Source organism: Sorex fumeus, unplaced genomic scaffold (genome assembly GCF_029834395.1).
Source record: "Sorex fumeus unplaced genomic scaffold, SorFum_2.1 ptg000045l, whole genome shotgun sequence".
In the NCBI taxonomy this organism is placed as follows: domain Eukaryota; kingdom Metazoa; phylum Chordata; class Mammalia; order Eulipotyphla; family Soricidae; genus Sorex; species Sorex fumeus.
Window position 1 is genome coordinate 20,564,529 of NW_026606102.1, and position 18,809 is coordinate 20,583,337.

Here is an 18,809-nt window from a genome sequence, read left to right on the forward strand (position 1 = left end):
GTGCAAGGCAAATGTCATACCCCTGTGCGATCTCTCCAGCAGTGGCACAGTGGTCAGGGCATTTGCCTTGCATGCAGCCGACCCGGGTTGATTTCCAGCATCCTACAAATGGTCCCCTGAGCACCGCCAGGGGTGTACGAGCCAGGAGTAACCTCTGTGCATTGCTGGGTGTGACCCAAAATGCAATAAATAAATAGATAGATAGATATAACTAAAAAAAATAAAGATAGAGGCCAGAATGAGTACTAAGCCAACCCCTGTTCATCCCCTGTCCCCCATGGGGTCTACTGAGCCCCACCAGTAGTGATCCCTAGGTAAAGAGACAGACGTAAGACCTAGGCACAGCGATGTGTGCCCCCACCCACCCCCCCAAAAAGTAAAATAAGATAAAACTAAATTGGGGTAGAAATGGACAAAGAGCTTGAGGGAGAGATTTGAACTTTTTCATCAGGTAACGCTAGATCAAATTTTCTTTTCATTAATTATCAAGAGGCCAAAAAGTCATCTTTCTGCTCCTCCCGGATAAAAATACCTTGAGATCAATCTTCTCTGGCTGGGGTATTACGTGAAGATTAAGTCAGACGGAACTCAGGAACTGGAGCTCCTTCGCGCCCAGAATCTCCTGGACATGTGTCTCTTTCTGCCTGTTCATTCACGCGCTCTCTCAAGCTACATCCTCTCTGAACACACGTTCCTCTCCTTCTCTCCCCCCTCAGGTCTTTCTAAGTGAATTTTGTTCAATAAAGAATTTCTTGTGGGATATTAAAATAAACACATAATATGAGACAGTAGAAATAGACCTGAAGACTAATTAAGGTGCATGGTTGAAAGCCTGTCTCCAGGGCTGGGGGAGAGATCGGTCAGGATAGAGAAGGGATGACTAGGACAGAGAGTTGTAAATGGTCACTCTGGATAAGAACGGTGTGATGAAAGCAGGTAAAGAAACAGACATGATGACCTCTCAGAACCGGTATTGCAACTCATAATGCCCAAAATGAGATAGAGAGAGTTGGGGGTGGGAAGTGTCTGCTGTAGAGACAGGATGGGGGGAAGGGTGGCAGGAAGGAAGATATATATATATATATATATATATATATATATACATATACATATACACAGCTTCACACACACATAAAAGAATAAAACAAACCCTAAGGATCGCATGCACCTACTACCGGGTTTAGGGCGCAGGTACCACGTGACTTTATGAGCATATTAGGTGCAGCCTGAAGCCCCCAAGCATTGCTGGGTGTGGCCCTGGGGGCCCCTGAGTACTGCAGGGGTGGCCTTGGTGGTGCCTGACACTGGAGGGGCTGAAGCAGTGCCCCAGCCTGGGTATCATCTCTGCCCCAGCCCTGGGCACAGCCTCATTGCCGAAGGATCACCGGGTGTGACCCCTGGCCCCCAAAGCAAATAATCAGTCAAACGAAACTACATCTTCCCCATTCTATAGAGGACCTCCATTTTTAACATGTCTGCGGCTGCTCTTTCCCCATATTCCACAAATAGATAATTTAGCACAGATGTATGAGAACCTCTGAGCTCTACTTTCTTGGCACATTTCAATTACGTAGCACAAAGATGAGCCACTGGAGTTTTGGTAGCAAAACTCACCTTCTAGCTGAAAGGCTGTATTTTCACCCACCTCTTCCTCGACCCAGTCCCAGGCCCTGCTACTCTTTTGATCTATATTTCTAGAGGTCAGGGGGTTAGATTTCTGCAATGAGGCTGAAGAGAGGGCGCGGGAGGTAAGGCTTGAAGGCGGTCAATCCAGGTTCTACCCTTGACACTGCATATGTTCCCCTAGGCCTTGCTGAGTGTGACCACAAAAACCAAACAGGGAAAAAACTGTACATTTAGAAGGAATCCCAGGATCTGTCTGTCTCTCCGACTGCATGGAGCAGCCTCGCACTCAAATTTTGTCACAAATGGAAGATTTCCTTCCTCCTCGGGGCTGACAAATAATCATATGTAAGATTATGCTATTCATCCTCATACATCTCTCTAGCCCTCTTCATCTTTGACGGACAGTGACGTGGCCTTTCTAGCTCCGTTCTTGGGAATAACGTGCAGCCGTGGACATTGCTTCCAGGCCATGTTCTCACTGGGGGGCCGGCCAGATTATACGCTGGTTCTATTTTTACTGGTAGACTGGAAGTCACCAGAAGCCAGGGATTGTGTAGTCAAGTGCTCCCAGTCTCTCGAGAACTTAGCACAGGAGCCAGAGACTGTAGTACTGGGGTTCATTCAGCCAACACTGGTTAAGTCCCTGGCACCTGATCCCCGAGAACTTCCAGGAGAGACCCCAAAGCACAGAGTCAGGTGTAAGTACTGAGCCAGAGTTGGCCCAACACTAATTAAGGCTGGAGCGATAGCACAGCGGTAGGGCATTTGCCTTGCACGCAGCCAACATGGCCGACCCGAGTTCGATTCCTCTGCCCCTCTCGGAGAGCCCGGCAAGCTACCGAGAGTATCTCGCCCGCACGGCAGAGCCTGGCAAGCTCCCCGTGACGTATTCGATATGCCAAACACAGTAACAACTCTAATTAATAATAATAATAATAATGACAAAGCACAGTACCTGGCATCTAAGAGGTCCTGCAAGAATGTGTCTTGATTGGATGTAGGGATGAGAAGATGAGTGAAAGGCTTGTCTGTCTGGGAACTTGACGTAAACAGTATAATTCATGCTACGCATCGCCATCATTTTCCAATTCGAGTTTCAGGAGACCAGGACTCACGTGCCTCCATACTGCGCCATTTTGTAGCTTGTGTGTCACTCATGTTACTATACTCTCATGTATGAACATTCAAGGTAGGACTTGTAGCCAGGTCTCTGTGTGGCCCATACCCATTGACTCAGTCCTTTCCTGGGAGGGCGGTGAGTCCTTCACCTCAGTTTCCCCACTTACAAAGGGGCATGGTGACACCTGCCCTTGGCCCTTTCTTTTTTAACTTAAATTTTAGGAGAGCATTGTGATATTTTTTAATAATGTAGGAGCACTGCTATTTGTTCAGCCATTGATTAAGCCGATTGAATTGGGCATGAACTCCACCTTACTTTTTTTTTTAAATTGCATCACCGTAAGATAGAGCTACGAAGCTTTCCTGTTTGAGATTCAGCCACACAGGGATGAAACAACCAACCCCCCACCACTGCACGTATCCCACCCCCCTCACCCTGCTTCTATGGCAGACAGTTTCCAAGAGCACTGTGATTTACAAAGCCATCCATAACTGGGTTTTAGACAATGCGCCAGCAAGGATCCCATCATCATTGTCCCCAAGTTCCCTCTCCACCTGCCCCCCACGCCCAGTCTGTCGTCTTTACAGACACCTTTTCATGTTCGGTTGTTAGAGTTGAAGTCTCGTGATTTCAGAGTGACTGACTCTTGTTTGGATATTCTGCTCTCTCATTATCACTGTCACTGTCACTGTCCTCCCATTGTTCATCAATTTGCTCGAGCAGGCCAAGTAACATTGTGAGACTTGTTACTGTGTTTGGCATATTGAATATGCCTCGGGTATCTTTCCAGGCTTTGCTGTGCGGGTGATATACTATCGGTAGCTAGCCGGGCTCTCTGAAAAGGGCGGAGGAATCGACCTGGGGTTGGCCGTCTTCGCAGCATGCAAGGCAAACGGCCTACCCTCTGTGTTGTTGCTGCAGTCCATCTATCTGAATATCCTCCCCACCCCACCCCCGTTGCTCCTCCTTTATCTCCTCTCTCCCGCTCTCTGCCCCACACTCAATTTCTTTCCTTCGCCTCCCTCTACACTAGGGTGCCTTTTCTTATAAGGAGGAAACTAGAAAACACAGGGAAAATATAAATCAGAAAGTATTGGCAAATGTAAGGGGATCACAGGTATTATAGCTCCCAATATCCAGGCTCCTTATACCCTTTAAAACCTTATTGAGGGCTGGAGCGATAGCACAGTGGGTAGGGCGTTTGCCTTGCATGCGGCAAACACGGGTTCCATTCCCAGCATCCCACAGGGTCTCCTGAGCACCGCCAGAAGTAATTCCTGAGTGCGGAGCCAATAGTAACCCCATTGAAAGTTAGAGTTCGCAGAATCTATGCGATGCTGAGGACTTGAAATGCCTGAAACTCTGTATCACCCACGTCATTTCCTCTGATCCCTTAGTCTGCACTGAGCAGAGACACTTGCACTCAGCTGCTTAATGTTGGCTCCCTCCCACAAGCCCTTTTTTCCTCGTCCTCAGCTTCCCATCCCACAAACCCCATACTCAGTTTGTTCCCAAACATCTGCTCTCCTGAACTCATGGTCCCGATCCTCCCACCTCTGCACGTAAATCCCCTCAAAATGCTTCCTTTAAGGAGGTGCACAGAACTGACTTCAGGACAGTAGGTCTTGTCAAGGTTAAGCCACTTTGTTTTTTCAGCCACTTTGTACTTCAAAACCATAACTAATAACACTACTCTTCGGGGAAGTCTGATGCACATTCCCATTTTTCAGATGAGAAAGTGGAGGTTTGGGAAGTTAGAGAACTTGCCAGTTGCCAGGAAAGAAAAGCAAGAGGTTGGAGTCGCAGCCAGCCAGCCACCTCCTGAGGGCCTGGGGTCTGGGACTCCATCTCTGGACTCATAAGTCTCACATACTGGAGAAGCTCACATCTGTAGATAAAGGACAGAGTAAACGGATTGACCGGTACACATGGGGGGTGCTTAATAAGTGGGGCTGCTCTTCGACCAGCCTGTCTGTGCTTCCATCCAGCCTCCAAGGGGAGTCTCACGAGTAATCCAATCCCACGCAGATACAGAACACGATGGCATGAGAGGAACAGAAAAGCAGGTCGGGCAGAAGCACCCCAGTTCCTTAGGATCTCCCCATTCCTGCCCAGAGCTGGCTGCTCTCCACCTTCCTCTTCTTCCCTCTCAAAGCTCGGTGTCACCTGCAGATCCGGGCCCAGCTTCCCTCCGCATGCATCAAGGGAAGTCCTCCTTGTGTGGTTCCCATCATCCCTGCCTTTAGCCTTTGTCTCTATCTGCTGCCTCCTGTGCTGTGGTGTTTTTTTTATATCTGTCCTCATTCCACGTCCCAAATCTTTAAGCGTAGAAGGAGGGTGGACTGTAGGGGCCAGAGAGAGAGCGAATGGGCTGGAGCACCTCATTCTCTGAAGGTCAGGTATCAAGGACATTGGCATTTAAAATCAGATAAAGGGGTAGGAGCAATTGCACATCAGGTAGGGCGTTTGCCTTGCATGTGGCTGACCCTGGTTTGATACCCAGCATCCCATAGGGTTCCCTGAGCACCGCCAGGGGTAATTCCTGAGTGTAGATCCAGGAATAACCCCTGTGAATCGCCAGGTGTGACCCAAAAATAAAATAAAATAAAATCAGACCAGGTTTAGGCCCAGCTCTGGCTCTGCTGCTCCCCAAATTTGGGAGCTTCAGTAAGTTTCTTAACCTCCTGAACCTTGGTTTTTCCCTCTGTAAAAGGAGAAGTACTGGGCCAGAGATATAATACAGTGGCAGGGCGCTTGCAGGCAGCCAAACCTCCCATGCAGCCAAACTGGTTTGATCTCTGGCATCGTCTACGGTCCCCTGAGCCCAATAGGAGTGATCCCTGAGCCCAGAGCCAGGAGTTAAGTCCTGAGTACCACTGGGAGTGGCCCCCAAAAAAACAACAGAAAAAAAAAGTACTGTGCTGACCGCATAGGGTGGTCTGCATGAGAATAGTTAACCATCGAGCTCTGAGCTAAAACTCATTAACCACTATTATTATTAATTAATGTTTAATAATTAATCCAAACGTAAGAATAGGGACTGCTGACGTTTCCTTTGATGAGGACATGAAGAAACATTTGCAGAAATGGAAACTTGGAGCTCGGAACCAGCAGAGAGGAGCAGAGTTAACCACATGTGTCTGAAGCATATGCCAGAATCTACCAGCTTCAGCATCTCTGCCACCCTGTTATCAGAGTGCTAGCAGAAAGCTACACTAGGTACTGTCCAGCCTGGGCTCTGGGCATCGTCAAGAGCATCACAATTCCTGAGACCCTGCGCTTGCTCTCAGAAACCAGGCCCCCAAGGGACAGAGTGAATGTACTGCGGGGAGGGCGTTTGCCTTGCATGAGGCCAACTGGGGTTCGATCCTCTGTATCGTATACCCTGAGCACTGCCAGGAGCAATTCCTGAGTTCAGAGCCTGGAGGAACCCCTGAGCATCAGCAGGTATGACCCAAACAGCAAAAATAAATAAGTAAACAAATAAATAAGAAAAGAAAATAATCAACTCCTGCTGCTTCCCTCCAATCACACTTCTATACTCTAACTTAAGCAAACTGGGATTGTTCAGGCCAGAACCAAGAATTCCAGAGACGGATGATTTATCGAACATCATGCTTCTCTGAGCCTCCATCTTCCACTCACAAACCCAACCTGGGTCATGTAAGTCTATAGATCACTGCTCTTTAGCGTTAACCCCACTGTCACTGTCACTGTCTTCCCGTTGTTCATCGATTTGCTCGAGGGAGCCCAGTAACGTCTCCAGTGTGAGAGACTTTGTTGTTACTGCATTTGGCATATCGAATACGTCACGGGGAGCTTGCCAGGCTTTGCCGTGTGGGCAAAATACTCTCGGTAGTTTGCGGAGCTCTCCGAGAGGGGCGGAGGTACTGAACTCGGGTTGGCCATGTTGGCTGCGTGCAAGGCAAACGCCCTACCCTCTGTGCCATCTCTCCAGCTCATAGTGGAATAAATTCTAGATGCATGTGCTGGAGAGAGGACAGGCGCAGTGATTCCAATCTGGTCCCCAGCACTGCATAAGGTGCCCTACGTGCTGCCAGCCTCACTGTCCCAGCTTGTCCTTAGAAACAAATCCTACATACCTGTCTGCTGAGGGCCAGGGATATAGCTCAGTGGACTGGAGTGTGTGGTCTGCAAGCCATCCCAGCACTGCCAGGAGTGGCCCCTGAGCACTGAGCTGTGGTTAGCTCCAGAGCACAGCCCACATTGGCCCCAAAAGCAAAAACAAAAACAACCAAAAACCTCATTTATCCAATGAATGACTGGTGGCTTACGGTCCTTTTTCACTTTTTTTTCCTCTTTTTTAGTGAAGCAGGATCATGGCCGCAGTCCTCCTGTTGTTCATCGATTTGCTCCAGCGGGCCCAGTAACGTCTCCATTGTGACACTTGTTACTGTGTTTGGCAGATCGAATACGTCACGGGTAGCTTGCCAGGCTCTGCTGAGTGGGCGAGATACTCTCGGTAGCTTGCCGGGCTCTCTGAGAGAGGCAGAGAAATTGAACTCGGGTCGGCCATGCTGGCTGCGTGCAAGGCAAACGCCCTACTGCTGTGCTATGGCTCCAGCCCTTATGAAGCAGGATAGTTTTTTTTATTAAATAGAGAGATTTAAAGGGAAAACACATGCTTAAAATATCTATCCCATTTTTGCTTTTTTTTATATTTAAGGTAAATTTGAATTTTTTAAATACTTCTCTAGGAAGTTCTTGATAAATAGGCTACTTCTTTTTTGTTTGATTATCTTTCTTGTTTTTTTGGGGGGGCCTCACCTGAAAGTGCTCAGGGCTTACCCCTGGCTCTGCTTTGAGAGATCTTTCCTGGTGGGACTTGGAGGGCTATATGTGGTGTCAAGAATCAAATCAGAGTCACTTCGTGCAAGGCAAGTGTCTTACCCATTGTATTCTCACTCCACACCCCAAAACATCCTACTCCTGAAAAAGAGAAAGAAAGAGAGGGACAGACAGACAGACAGAGACAGAGACAGAAAGATGCTACAAGTGTGAAATACAACAATCTTCACATACTTTCCTTTAAGGAAATTTTTTGGGATCACTTTTTGGGCTGGAGCGATAGCACAGCAGTAGGGCATTTGCCTTGCGCACAGCCAGCCCGGCCGAGCCAGGTTCGATTCCTCCGCCCCTCTTGGAGAGCCTGGCAAGCTACCGAGAACAGTAACAAGAAGTCTCACAATGGAGACGTTACTGGGCCCGCTCAAGTAAATTGATGAACAACGGGAGGACAGTGTTTGTTTGTTTTCAGTGTTTTGGGGATCACTTTTAGTGGATTTTTTCTATAACAGGCAAGAAAAAATAAGTTATTTAGGTCCTGCTTTGGGTGCAGGGTGTAGGGGTTGGGGTGGAAACATTGAAAATATGGTAGTGGGTAGATGTAATGGTGGTGGAACTGGAGTTGGAATATTAAATGTAACAAATTATTATGAACAACTTTATAAAAATGTAATTTAAAAAAGAGAGGGGCAAGGGAGGGATGGGAAAAGGGAGAAAGAGAGAGAATGGAAAGAAGGAAGAAAGAAAGGAAAGAGGGAGGAAAGTAGGAAAGAAAAGTAAAAGTGGAATCACATAATTAGCATATTGAATTCAAAGGATGAGGTAATGCAAAGCCTTTCCCTAGAAGGCATGAGATCATCGCCAGCAACTTCTATCATTTCAGCCTCCACACTATTACCCATGTACTCTGCTTGCTGGTCAGCACATGCCCTTGGACCAGCACCTCTCCCGGGCTTACACAGAGAGGTTACTCTTTGAGCTTTTTATCCCTCCAATCGCCTGCTCTGTGGCTATTGCTATTCTCTGCTTTTGCCAGTGGGGTTGATTCTCCTGGCATTTCCTGCCCCCTGCATTGCCCCTCTCCCCGCTTTCCTTGTCTTGTCTAAAATCTTGATCCTATCAGACACACTCAAATCAATGAAGAAATGGCCCCAAGAACCAACCGTGCGTTTCAAAAAGCCACCTCTCTTTTTGGCTCCCTCCATTAATCACGATGGACAATGTTTTCATATATCTAACCACGCTGCAATGTCACTACATAATTTCCATCCAAGCCACAGAAAAATTAAGGACCCCATCCCCTGCCAAAAAAAAAAAAAACCCACCTCAGTCATAGTGGGAAAATGTCTCCCAAGAAGATGGACATGATTGCTAGCATTTTTCCCGAAGGAGGATATAGGGGTTTTGCAGGGTTCAAAAGCCATTGTCTACACATCCCAGGAACTGGCAAGCCATAGCTATGTAATATTATCTGGGAGTCACAAAGAAATCGAACACAATGAGAAAACTGATGGGGCAACTAAGATCAAACACTTTTGAATGCTCATGTCCCGCTGCCCGATGTCCTGCAGTGAGGAGTGCCAGGCTCATTCATTGCCCTGCCAGATTTCATTTCACCCGGCCAACAGCACTAAGTGGTGGTGAGGAGGAGGACGGGTCCCAGGTTACAGAAGAGGGAACACGCACACAGGGGTGCCAGGAGCCCCAAATGACAACTGGACAAAGGATTTGAGCAGCTTTAGACCCAGTTCACCTGATTCAAGGTCTCCCTTTCTCTGCTGCTTCACAGTTAGGCATGTTCCACCCTGAAGTCAGAGCCGGATGCTTAGAACTCAGCTCAAAGACGGGGGGTGCAGGCTTTACCCTTGGGAAACCCCACTTCTCAGCAACCCCTAGTCCCTTGAACACCACTGGTGGTGCTGCCACAAAACAAAAATAAAAAAAATAAAAACCAGAGTTAAAATTAAAGATGGCAGTTATCCCACCTTAAGTGAAACTGAGTAATTCTGCCTCCCCCATTTTAAATTCAAGATAAAATAGAAAATATTTCAACACGGGCAGAAGTTAAACAGAGCTTCTTTTCTGTGGGTTTCGCACTCTGTCTCTGTCTCTCTCTGCCAATTTTCACGCATTCCAGCCCTGGTTTGGTACAGAATCAAAAGCACTAATCTGCACATTTCATTCATAAATAAATAGAAGCCCCAGACGGTACAGAAGGGATCCGCAAGTCCCCTGGGAGAAGGAAGCTCCCCCCACAAAAAGAAAAAAGCTGCTTTAATAATTTTTTAAAAATTGACAGGATCAGTTAAAAGGCAAGAGATAAAAAAAATGACTCAAAGATAATTCAGTATTTTAAGTGGTGCTTGAAGAAGAATCTGAGTATATAGTGTTAGAAAGGAAAAGGAAAAAAAGAAAGAAGGAGGGATCTGAGCACACCCATAAAAAGAAGGCCGGAAACTGTGCTTTGGTTTTTACATTTGAGTTGGAAGAGTCAGAACCTTTGATGGCTGGGCACCCTGGGCGCAGGAGAAGGCCCACCTGCCACCTCCAACTCTTGGAAGGTCAAACGATTCAGGAGCTAAAAAAATACATATAAAAAATATATATATACATTTATATACACATACACACAAACATATACATATATGTGTGCATGCATGTGTAAACACACATATTTTAATTTGTTATATGTTGATTTTAATTTGCTATATGTTGATATGATAGCATATCATATATGCTATTTATATATGATAGCATATCAAATATATAGCATATGATATGTATGCTATCTGTTGATCCATAACATTAAAATTAAAGGATAAACAGACAAGAACCAAAAAGATGACTCAAAGGGCTAGAACACGGGCTCTGCATGAAGAGGGCCTGGGTTTGGAATTCTAGCGTGTGTGTGTGTGTGTGTGTTTGTATATATATAAAAAGAGAGAGAGACTACCCTCCATATTTTTTTCTCCTTGTTCCAATTTTACTTTTCTGATAAAATGGTGAGAATATCAAAAGCTCTGAGGGTTCCTAGGGAACTACCCGATTTTGCCATTTTCGTGCAGGATTCTGGTTTGAATTCCTTGTGAAGGATAAAGCAGGGTCTGTCTCGCATTCATCACATGAGAGAACCAGCTAGTTATGTTGACCACTTACCTTAAGCACTGCAAACACGGTTTCGTGGAACATCCCCCACCAAAGCACTGGGTAGGTGCTATTATTATCACCATTTCGGAAAACAGGACTGGAGGAAAGCTTAGAAAGGAGCTAAAGCAAGGCAGCGAGAGCAGGGCCAGGTTACAAACCTGCTTTTCACGCCCGCGACATTCACTCAAGCCCACTGAGTGAGTTCCAGCCTCCAGCTGGGCCACCGCCACTGGAGTTGGGAACTGCATAGATTTAGAAAGCTTCGCTGCCAACTTGGAAGCAATTAACCCTGTCGGTAAAAGGGGCTCTGGGGGCTGGTGGTGTGGGGGGGGGGGGCGGGGGGGTTGCTGTATAAGGGATTTGGGTTCAGTTTGGGTTCTGCTCCTCTCTGCCTCCTCTGCAGAGTGAGAATATTGGGGTCGGAGCTGGTTCTGGGGGTCGGATGAGATGATGCGTTTCAAGTTCTTAGCACAGGACCTGCTAGAACCAGACCAGGCAGCCATTGCGGGTGTGATTTTGAGCTTGTAGAAAGCCCACTCCTTGCCCCTTGTACAAGTACCCGAGTACGAAAGACTTGGAAGGGCTGCCTGGGCCGGCAGGACGCAAATATTTTAAAGGAGGGTTGGGTGGGGGTGTGGGGGTGGGCAGAGAAAGAAAGAGAGAGGTTGGGGGAGCACTTAAGGGTTTCAGGTGAACTTAGACATGCGTCTGAGATTTCAACTCGAACACCCCCCGCCCCACACACACATACACCCCGAGAACACAGCTGAACCTCGGAATTGGCCGTGACGGGTTTCTCCAGGAAAGTGCACGCAGATACATCCCCGCGACGGGGAACGAGCACGCCCACGGGGATGGAGGGGGGCGAGGGTGGGTGAAGGGGTGGGTTCCCAGATCCCCCCCCCCCCCCCCCCCCCCCCGGGAAGCTGGCGGTCCTGGGAAGGGCAGAGAGCCTTTCCCTGTGAGGCTGGAGGCGCCGCGCCGGGGTGGGCGCATCAAGGGCGTGCAGCGCCGGGAAGGGGGGTCTCTGCCGCCGCCCCTTTACTTTTCAAGGCCAGACGATCCGCTACCGCGTCCTATTCGTTCAACGTGAATATCCTCCCTTTCTTTGGACATGTTGACACCCAAATCCCGCGGAGAGAAGCAGCCAACACGCTCGCTCGCTCTCACAATTGCCTTCTGGGAGCGTCCCCCACTTAGGACTTTGATTGGATCAAGGGGGAAGGACCGGGTGGTGGTGGGAGGACGGTACCCCGGGTGACCCTCCCCATAACCCTTTCCCTCCCACCGCGACCCAGCCGAAGGTGGGCAAAGAGACGCTGCCAATTCTAGGTGACCCACCGGGAGCACCTCGCGCGGGGTCGAGGGGTGGGGGGCTGGGGTTGCACTGCCGGAACCCCGGGACACTCCCCCTCTCTCCTCCGGGGAGGTGCGCGCCTTGCAGGAGGGTCCGCGCGCACCCCGGGGCGGAGAACCGCCCTGTTCTCTCGGTTGCTGGGGGGAGGGGAGGCAGCCCGACTTTCCAGGACCGGCTGGCGTATTAGGGATTCCCCTTCCAGCACAGGCTCCCGGCTGGGCTGCCCGGCCCTGTCCCCAGCCAGCGGGGGGCGGCCGGAGCGTCCCCCTTTTGTTCGTGGGAGAGCAAGCCCTGCGCGGTAGCTCCCCCCTCTGAGCTGCCAGCCCCACTGCGAAGGCGCGTGCGGGGGTCGGGGGCCCCGACGATACTCCCCCTCCCCAGCTCCGACGCTCCGTTCCCCCCTCGAACTGGCCGGCCCCTGCCTGGGCGACCCCGAGTACTCACTTCTCCCCAGTCCCTCCGCTTTCCACGCGGTCTCCTCCACCGCCCCATAGCGCCGGAGAGGCTTCTCGGCTTCCGAATGGCTTGCCAGAGACTGCTTTAACTCCATCGCGGGCCCCCGCGAGCAGCTCGGTGGATCTGCCTCTACTCCATCCCCCCGCGGGCTGCAGGGAGGGAGGCGGCTCCAGCCAGCAGCGTTTTTAAGGGGCCGGGAGCTCGTGACGCGGCCCCATCTCTTTCGCCGCCGGGGCTGGGGAGCGCAGACTGGTACCCAGGCGGGGATGGGGCGGGATGGGGAGGGATGCTGGGAGCATGCGCGGTGGAGGCGGGCACGGGTTGCAGGTCGGAGGCAGGCTTGGGGGCTGGGTAAAGAGAAAAGGGGGCAGATGACAACTCCACCACCGACAACCAAAATAGAACCCACGCCAAATATATAAGAACCAGGCCCCTGCCCTGCGTGGAGTCGGTGGCAGGCAGTGGGGTAGCTTCACGGGGGGGGGGGGGGCGGTGCTGGGGATCTGTCCTCTGCCTGCTGGGGTTGGAGCGAGCACCCCTCTCTTTTGGTGATGTATTCATCTTGGGGACCTGTGTGTGTGTGTGGGGGGGGGGGGAATGGGTCCGTGAGTGCAGTGCTTGGATGAGTGCGATCTCCAGAGAGTCCAATGATTGACTCTTTGTCTACATAATTTGAAACAGGACTTGTCGGGGAGAGGGGAGACCCAAAAGAGCGATGTGTGCTTACACGAACTAGAGAGAGGCGAGAAGATATTCCTGATGCGAATGTCACATAGCTGCTTGGAATATGGTCTATTCAAATTGCAGGCACCCAGGGGTTAAACAAGCATGGTGCCGTTGAAAGGACCATGTCGACTAAGATTGGCCAAGAGTCATGATGTGTGTTTACTTTGAAGGTAATAGATTTTCGGGGGTCCGGTGGCCACTCACAGCAACCAGGCCATATCAGGCAGTGTTCAGGCTACACCAGCTATGGTCCCTCACCACAACCAGGAGTGACCCTTGATTACAGCCAGAACTTAGCCCTGACCACCGCCAGGTGTGTCAAGCCCCTTCTCCTCCCCCAGCCCCAAACAAAAAAGAATAAAGAAAAAATATATAGTTAAATCTATTGAGTTCAGTCGTTAAACTCCTGGGCATCTACCTTAAGATATATTTGAAATACTGAAAACTACTGACATATCATTATTTTTCCAATCTGTATAAAACATGGAAAAACAAGAAAAATTTAATATCTTACAAAATAGAAATGGTAAGTTGTAGTGCGTGTGCAAAATAATAGTGTGTGTTTACTTAAAATCATGTTTACAAAAGAGTTTTAAAAGGTCATGAGGAAAACATAATATAACATCAATCAAAACAGAAAAGGAAATGTAAGGCAAAAATTATAATAATATAGAGTTTGAGTTACTGTTGGTGAGCTTCAGATGGAGATCAAGCATATCCCTGGTTTCAATCATACTCTCTAAAGAATGATTATAGTAGAATGAAAAATACGATGATTTCAATTTTATTAGATTTTAACTATAGACAAATGTGTTCAAATATTGAATAAAATACCAAGTGAGATATCGCTTAATCACTTAAATAATGACTTCGATGAATATCAAAATAATAAATCCAGGGTCAGAGCCACTGGAGAGAGCATGTGTCTTGCTCACAACTGACCTGGGGTTCGATCCCCAGACTCCCACGTGGTCCCCCGTGCCTGCCAGGAATGATTCCTGAGCCCAGAGCCAGGAGTCAACCCTGAGCACCAGTCTGGGTATTGGCACTCCCCTTCAAGAAAATTAGGAGTAAATATACAAAAATTATTAACAGTGGTTGGTTGTAAGAATTGAGATGGGGGCACTCTTTTACTCCTTAGTTTTCCAAAATTTTCAACCAGCAGTATTGGTCACTTGACATTTTATAATTCTGAGCAAATTCTACTGCAGAAGACGTGCAAGTAGGGCTTAGAGAGATAATACAGCATGAAGGATGCTCGCCTTTCCAGGTTGGACTTGGCAACACATATGGTCACCCGAGTTCACCAGGAGTGATCACTGAGCACAGAGCCAGGAAAAAGCCCTGAGCACAGGCACGTATCACCCCCAACCAAACAAAAAAAGCACAAGTAGTATGATTTCATGGGTTGGAGCAATAGCACAGAGGGTAGGGCATTTGCCATTCAAGCAACCGACTCAGGTTTGATTCTTCCACGCCTCTCAGAGAGCCTGGCAAGGCACCGAGACTATCTCACCCGCACATCAAAGCCTGGCAAGCTACCTGTGTCATATTCGATATGCCAAAAACAGTAACAACATGTCTCACAATTTGAGACGTTGCTGGTGCCCACTTGAACAAATCAATGAACAACAGGAGGATGGTGCAATATAACTTCATAGTTCTCTGTTTTATTTATCTTTTTGGTTTGGGGGGCCACACCCGGAGATGCTCAGGGGTTACACCTGGCTCTGCACTCAGGAATCATCCCTGGTGGTGCTTGGGGGACCCTATGGGACGCCAGGGATTGACCCTGGGTCAGTCATATGCAAAGCCAACATCCTCCCCACTGTACTATCCCTCTGGCCCACAATTTCATAATCTTTAAGGATGCTGTGTTCTCCCTTGAACACACATCTCACTTGCTTGTCTGTTTCTTTGCTTGCCTTTTTTCACTCTAGAGAAGCCTGTGTTCTTAAGCACATACTTCTCTCTTTCTCTTCCCTCTCATTTTACTAAACAAGTAACAATAAAGAGTATGCTGTAAGAAAAAAAATCGTGAATAAAGGAGGGATGTGGGTGTGAGCGTGCCTTTGTATTGTTCCGGCTCTTTTTTCACTCTCTCAAAAAAAAGGCCTTCTCACCTGACGTCCTCGAATTATCCTACTAGGTGATTATTTTATTAGTTTTGTCTCTCTTGATACCTGAAAAATATTCTGAGGCTCAGTGACATTACAGGGGACGAAGATGCTTTCTTCTTTCTCTATAGGCATTTAAATGAAACCTCCCCCCCCTCCAACTAGCATGGCACTGTGTCTTGTATGCTGGCAGATTCACAGCCTGTCAGTCATGGGATGTGATTATAGAAACTGGGAGCATCCAGAGGAATTTATCTGTGTTTCCAAAGTAAAAAAAATAAGAAAGAAAGAATGCAGGTGGCGGGGGGTGGGGAGGTGGGACGGGCAATAATCAAGTGACTTGAAGCAATATGAGAAAACGGTTTCTTCCAGGAACTCGAGTGACGAAACAGTGGATAGGGCACGTGCCTCACATGTGGCCGACTTGGGGGCCAATCTCTGGCATCCCATATGGTTCCCTGAGCACCACTAGGAGTGATTCCTGAGTGTAGAGCCAGGAGTAAACTGAGGACCACCAGGTATGGCCTCACCTCCCCAAACAAAACAAACAAAAATGGTTTCTTCTAGAAATTTGGGTGCTAGAAGCTGTGATTCACAGGAGAAAAAAATTTGGGGCTTTTTGGGTTCCCCCGACTGTGCTCAGGGGTTACTTCTGGCTTTGTACCAAGACTTTCTCATAGCAGTGCTCACAGGGATCATTTGGGAGGCTGGGTATTGAATCCAGGTTGGCCACATACAAGGCAAATGCTCTCCCTGCTGTATTACTGCTCTGGCCTGAAATATTAATTGTTTTTAAGATTCAGAAGATATGGGGATGAGAATAAAGCTCAAAGGGCTGGAAGTACATGCGTTGTTTATAGGAACCCCAGGTTTAATCCCTGGCACATCTCCCCTGATTGCCACTAGGACAGAACCCAGAGTATCAAGCTTGGAGAAGCCTCCAAGCACCCTGGGTGTGGCCAAGAAACATGTTCAAAAAAGAATAGAACATTCTAGAAGTCAACCACAGCTTTGAAGCCAGTCATTCTGAAGCAGGAATAAGGATCCTGACCCTTGCTTTATAACTATCGCACCATTAGCCAACTAGATGACCTCTTTATTTACTCTACACATACGACCCTCTGCTAACATTCCAGCAGGCACGTGAAAAACAATGCTTGCCACTGAGTGACGAAGACTGTGGGCTTGGGAGACAGGTCCTATGAATTTGGAGCCCGAGCTCAGACCGTCTCCTTCCACAGCTGACTGTTAGCCCTGGCCTCTGCTTGAGGGAAAGTGTTCTACAATCCCCTTGGCCCACGTGTTTCTGTTTCCAACAGCACAGTTTCTACCCTCATCCTACCTAATGTCTCCATGACATCCAATAATGTTGACCAGAGCCCTCTCTAGATGTCCCATCCTGCCTTCCAGAAGACGAATTTCTCCTGGTTCTCCTCCTGCAGGCCCACCCTTCCTCCTTCCTCCATGAGCTCTTTCTTTCTCCCTCAGCCCCTTCCATTCTGGTTCTTCTGGACGACCTTCTTTTCTTCTCCTTGTCCACCCCTTCCCGGTTAAATTATCTTATGCATTGTCCTCAACACCAACATCTTTTCTTCTAGACCCCCTGTGTACTTTGCTCTCCTTGGAAATAGCAGTCTTGGAGAGAGAGAGAAGAGCAGCGACGTGGAAATAAAGAGAGAGTTTCAGAAAGCGTGTTCTGGAATCCGGTCCAAAGAGACTCAGGAGACAGAATGAGAAAGAATAGAAGCAGAAGAAACGTGGGGTCAGGTCTCAGGACCGGAAGTTCCGTTTTTCTGGACAGTGGTGAGCTGGTGTAGCTGTGCCAAAGACTCTGAGATGCATCAGGTGTTTGGGTCAAGCTGGGCCATCCAGTTATTATGAGGTTAATGTTAAGGTTAAGCATATTCGAGGTTAAGGTTATGCATCTGTTGGAGGTACGATGGAGTCTTTAAAAAAAAAAACAACCAATAACCCAGTTCATGCAATAACTCTCTCTTTATAATGGTACGTCCTGTTTTATAAAACTGACATTCAGGGCCCTCTGCAAGACTGCCTTTCTTAATTCTCTCTGTTGTTATAATAATATTCCTGGTTTTCATATTCCTTCAAGGGAAATCTATAGTATTATTAATACATCCCTGTTCAATGTATTAATTAATTATACTTAACTAATAATTTATTAAATAATCAATACATACTATTCAGAACAGTATGTACTGAGATCAGGGCCAGAGAGGGCCATAGTCTTCTTGTCAATAAGTGCAGAACCTGGGCTGGAGCGATAGCACAGCTGTTAGGGCGCTTGCCTTGCATGGGACTGATTCTCCACATCCCATTTGGTCCCCTCGAGCAAGCACCACCAGGAGTAATTCCTGAATGCATGAGCCAGGAGTAACCCCTGTACATGACAGGGTGTGACCCAAAAAGAAAAAAAGAAAAAGTGCAGAACCTGCCTTCAGTCTTGACCAGCCCAGACGCTTAATCACAATCCCCGCCACACATTCCTCCACACATCCTTCCCTTCTGAGAAATCACCATGGTTATAAGGGAAGGGATTAATAGCCTGGACCTGAAAGTGTTCAAAAATCAATATTCCTCCTACCCCTTCCTAAGCCTGGGTCTTCTCATTTGAGATCTCACCTATGTCCTGAGTAGCTTATTCTGCAGAGTCCATCCACACTGCAACCCCTCAGAATCATCAACATATGTTCCTGGTACTGTCTTGGAAATACCTCCCCAATCCAACTGTTTCACAACTCATGCTCATACATGTCCTTTATTTAGAATGATTTTTTGGGGTCACACCCGGGGATGCTCAGAGGTTACTTCTGGCTCTGCACTCAGGAATTACTCTCAGTGGTGCTCAGGGACCATATGAGATGCTGGGATTGAAACTGGGTCGGCCATGGGCAAGGCAGAATGCCCTACCCACTGTACTATACTTAGAACGAATTTCTTAAAGAGAAATTGCTAAGTCAACGGAGAAATACATTTTCAAAGGCATTTGATGCCTATTATTAATCTGTCCTCCAGAAATGTGTGTGTTCACCAAAAGGATGCCCTGCACTGGCAAAAGTATAAATCACATGTTTATAGAGTAGACCCTGGAATCAAAACACAATCTATTCGATTCCAAGTGATTGAAGCTTGGCCCAAAGCAAAAAAAAACAAATCATCAAAGGATGAATGGGTAGATAGGTGCATGGATAGGTGGATGGATGCATGGATGCATGGATAGGTGGATGGATGGATGGATGCATGGATGAGTGGATGTATGGATGGACTGTATACTCAGAAGAAAAGCTGGTTAAAAGCTTCCTGACTTGGTGTCAAAGCTCCCAGTGGGTTGGGCTCTTGACTTGCATGTGGCCGACCTGAATTCAATTCCCAGCACCACACAATAGTCCCCCACCCCGTTCCCAAAAACCAGGAGTAATCTCTTGGCACAGCTGGG

The 18,809-nt window shown here is 48.0% G+C and overlaps 1 protein-coding gene across 1 annotated transcript in view; it reads right to left on the reverse strand.

Moving 5' to 3' along the window:
* The window catches only part of BMERB1 (bMERB domain containing 1), a 75,847-nt gene extending 63,069 nt beyond the window's left edge, over nucleotides 1-12,778 (reverse strand). The window contains exon 1 of the mRNA XM_056122358.1: nucleotides 12,501-12,778. Coding sequence (XP_055978333.1) covers nucleotides 12,501-12,606 — 106 coding nt within the window. The 5' untranslated portion in view covers nucleotides 12,607-12,778. The remainder of the gene's footprint in view (nucleotides 1-12,500) is intronic.
* Between the last annotated feature and the right edge of the window lie 6,031 nt (nucleotides 12,779-18,809).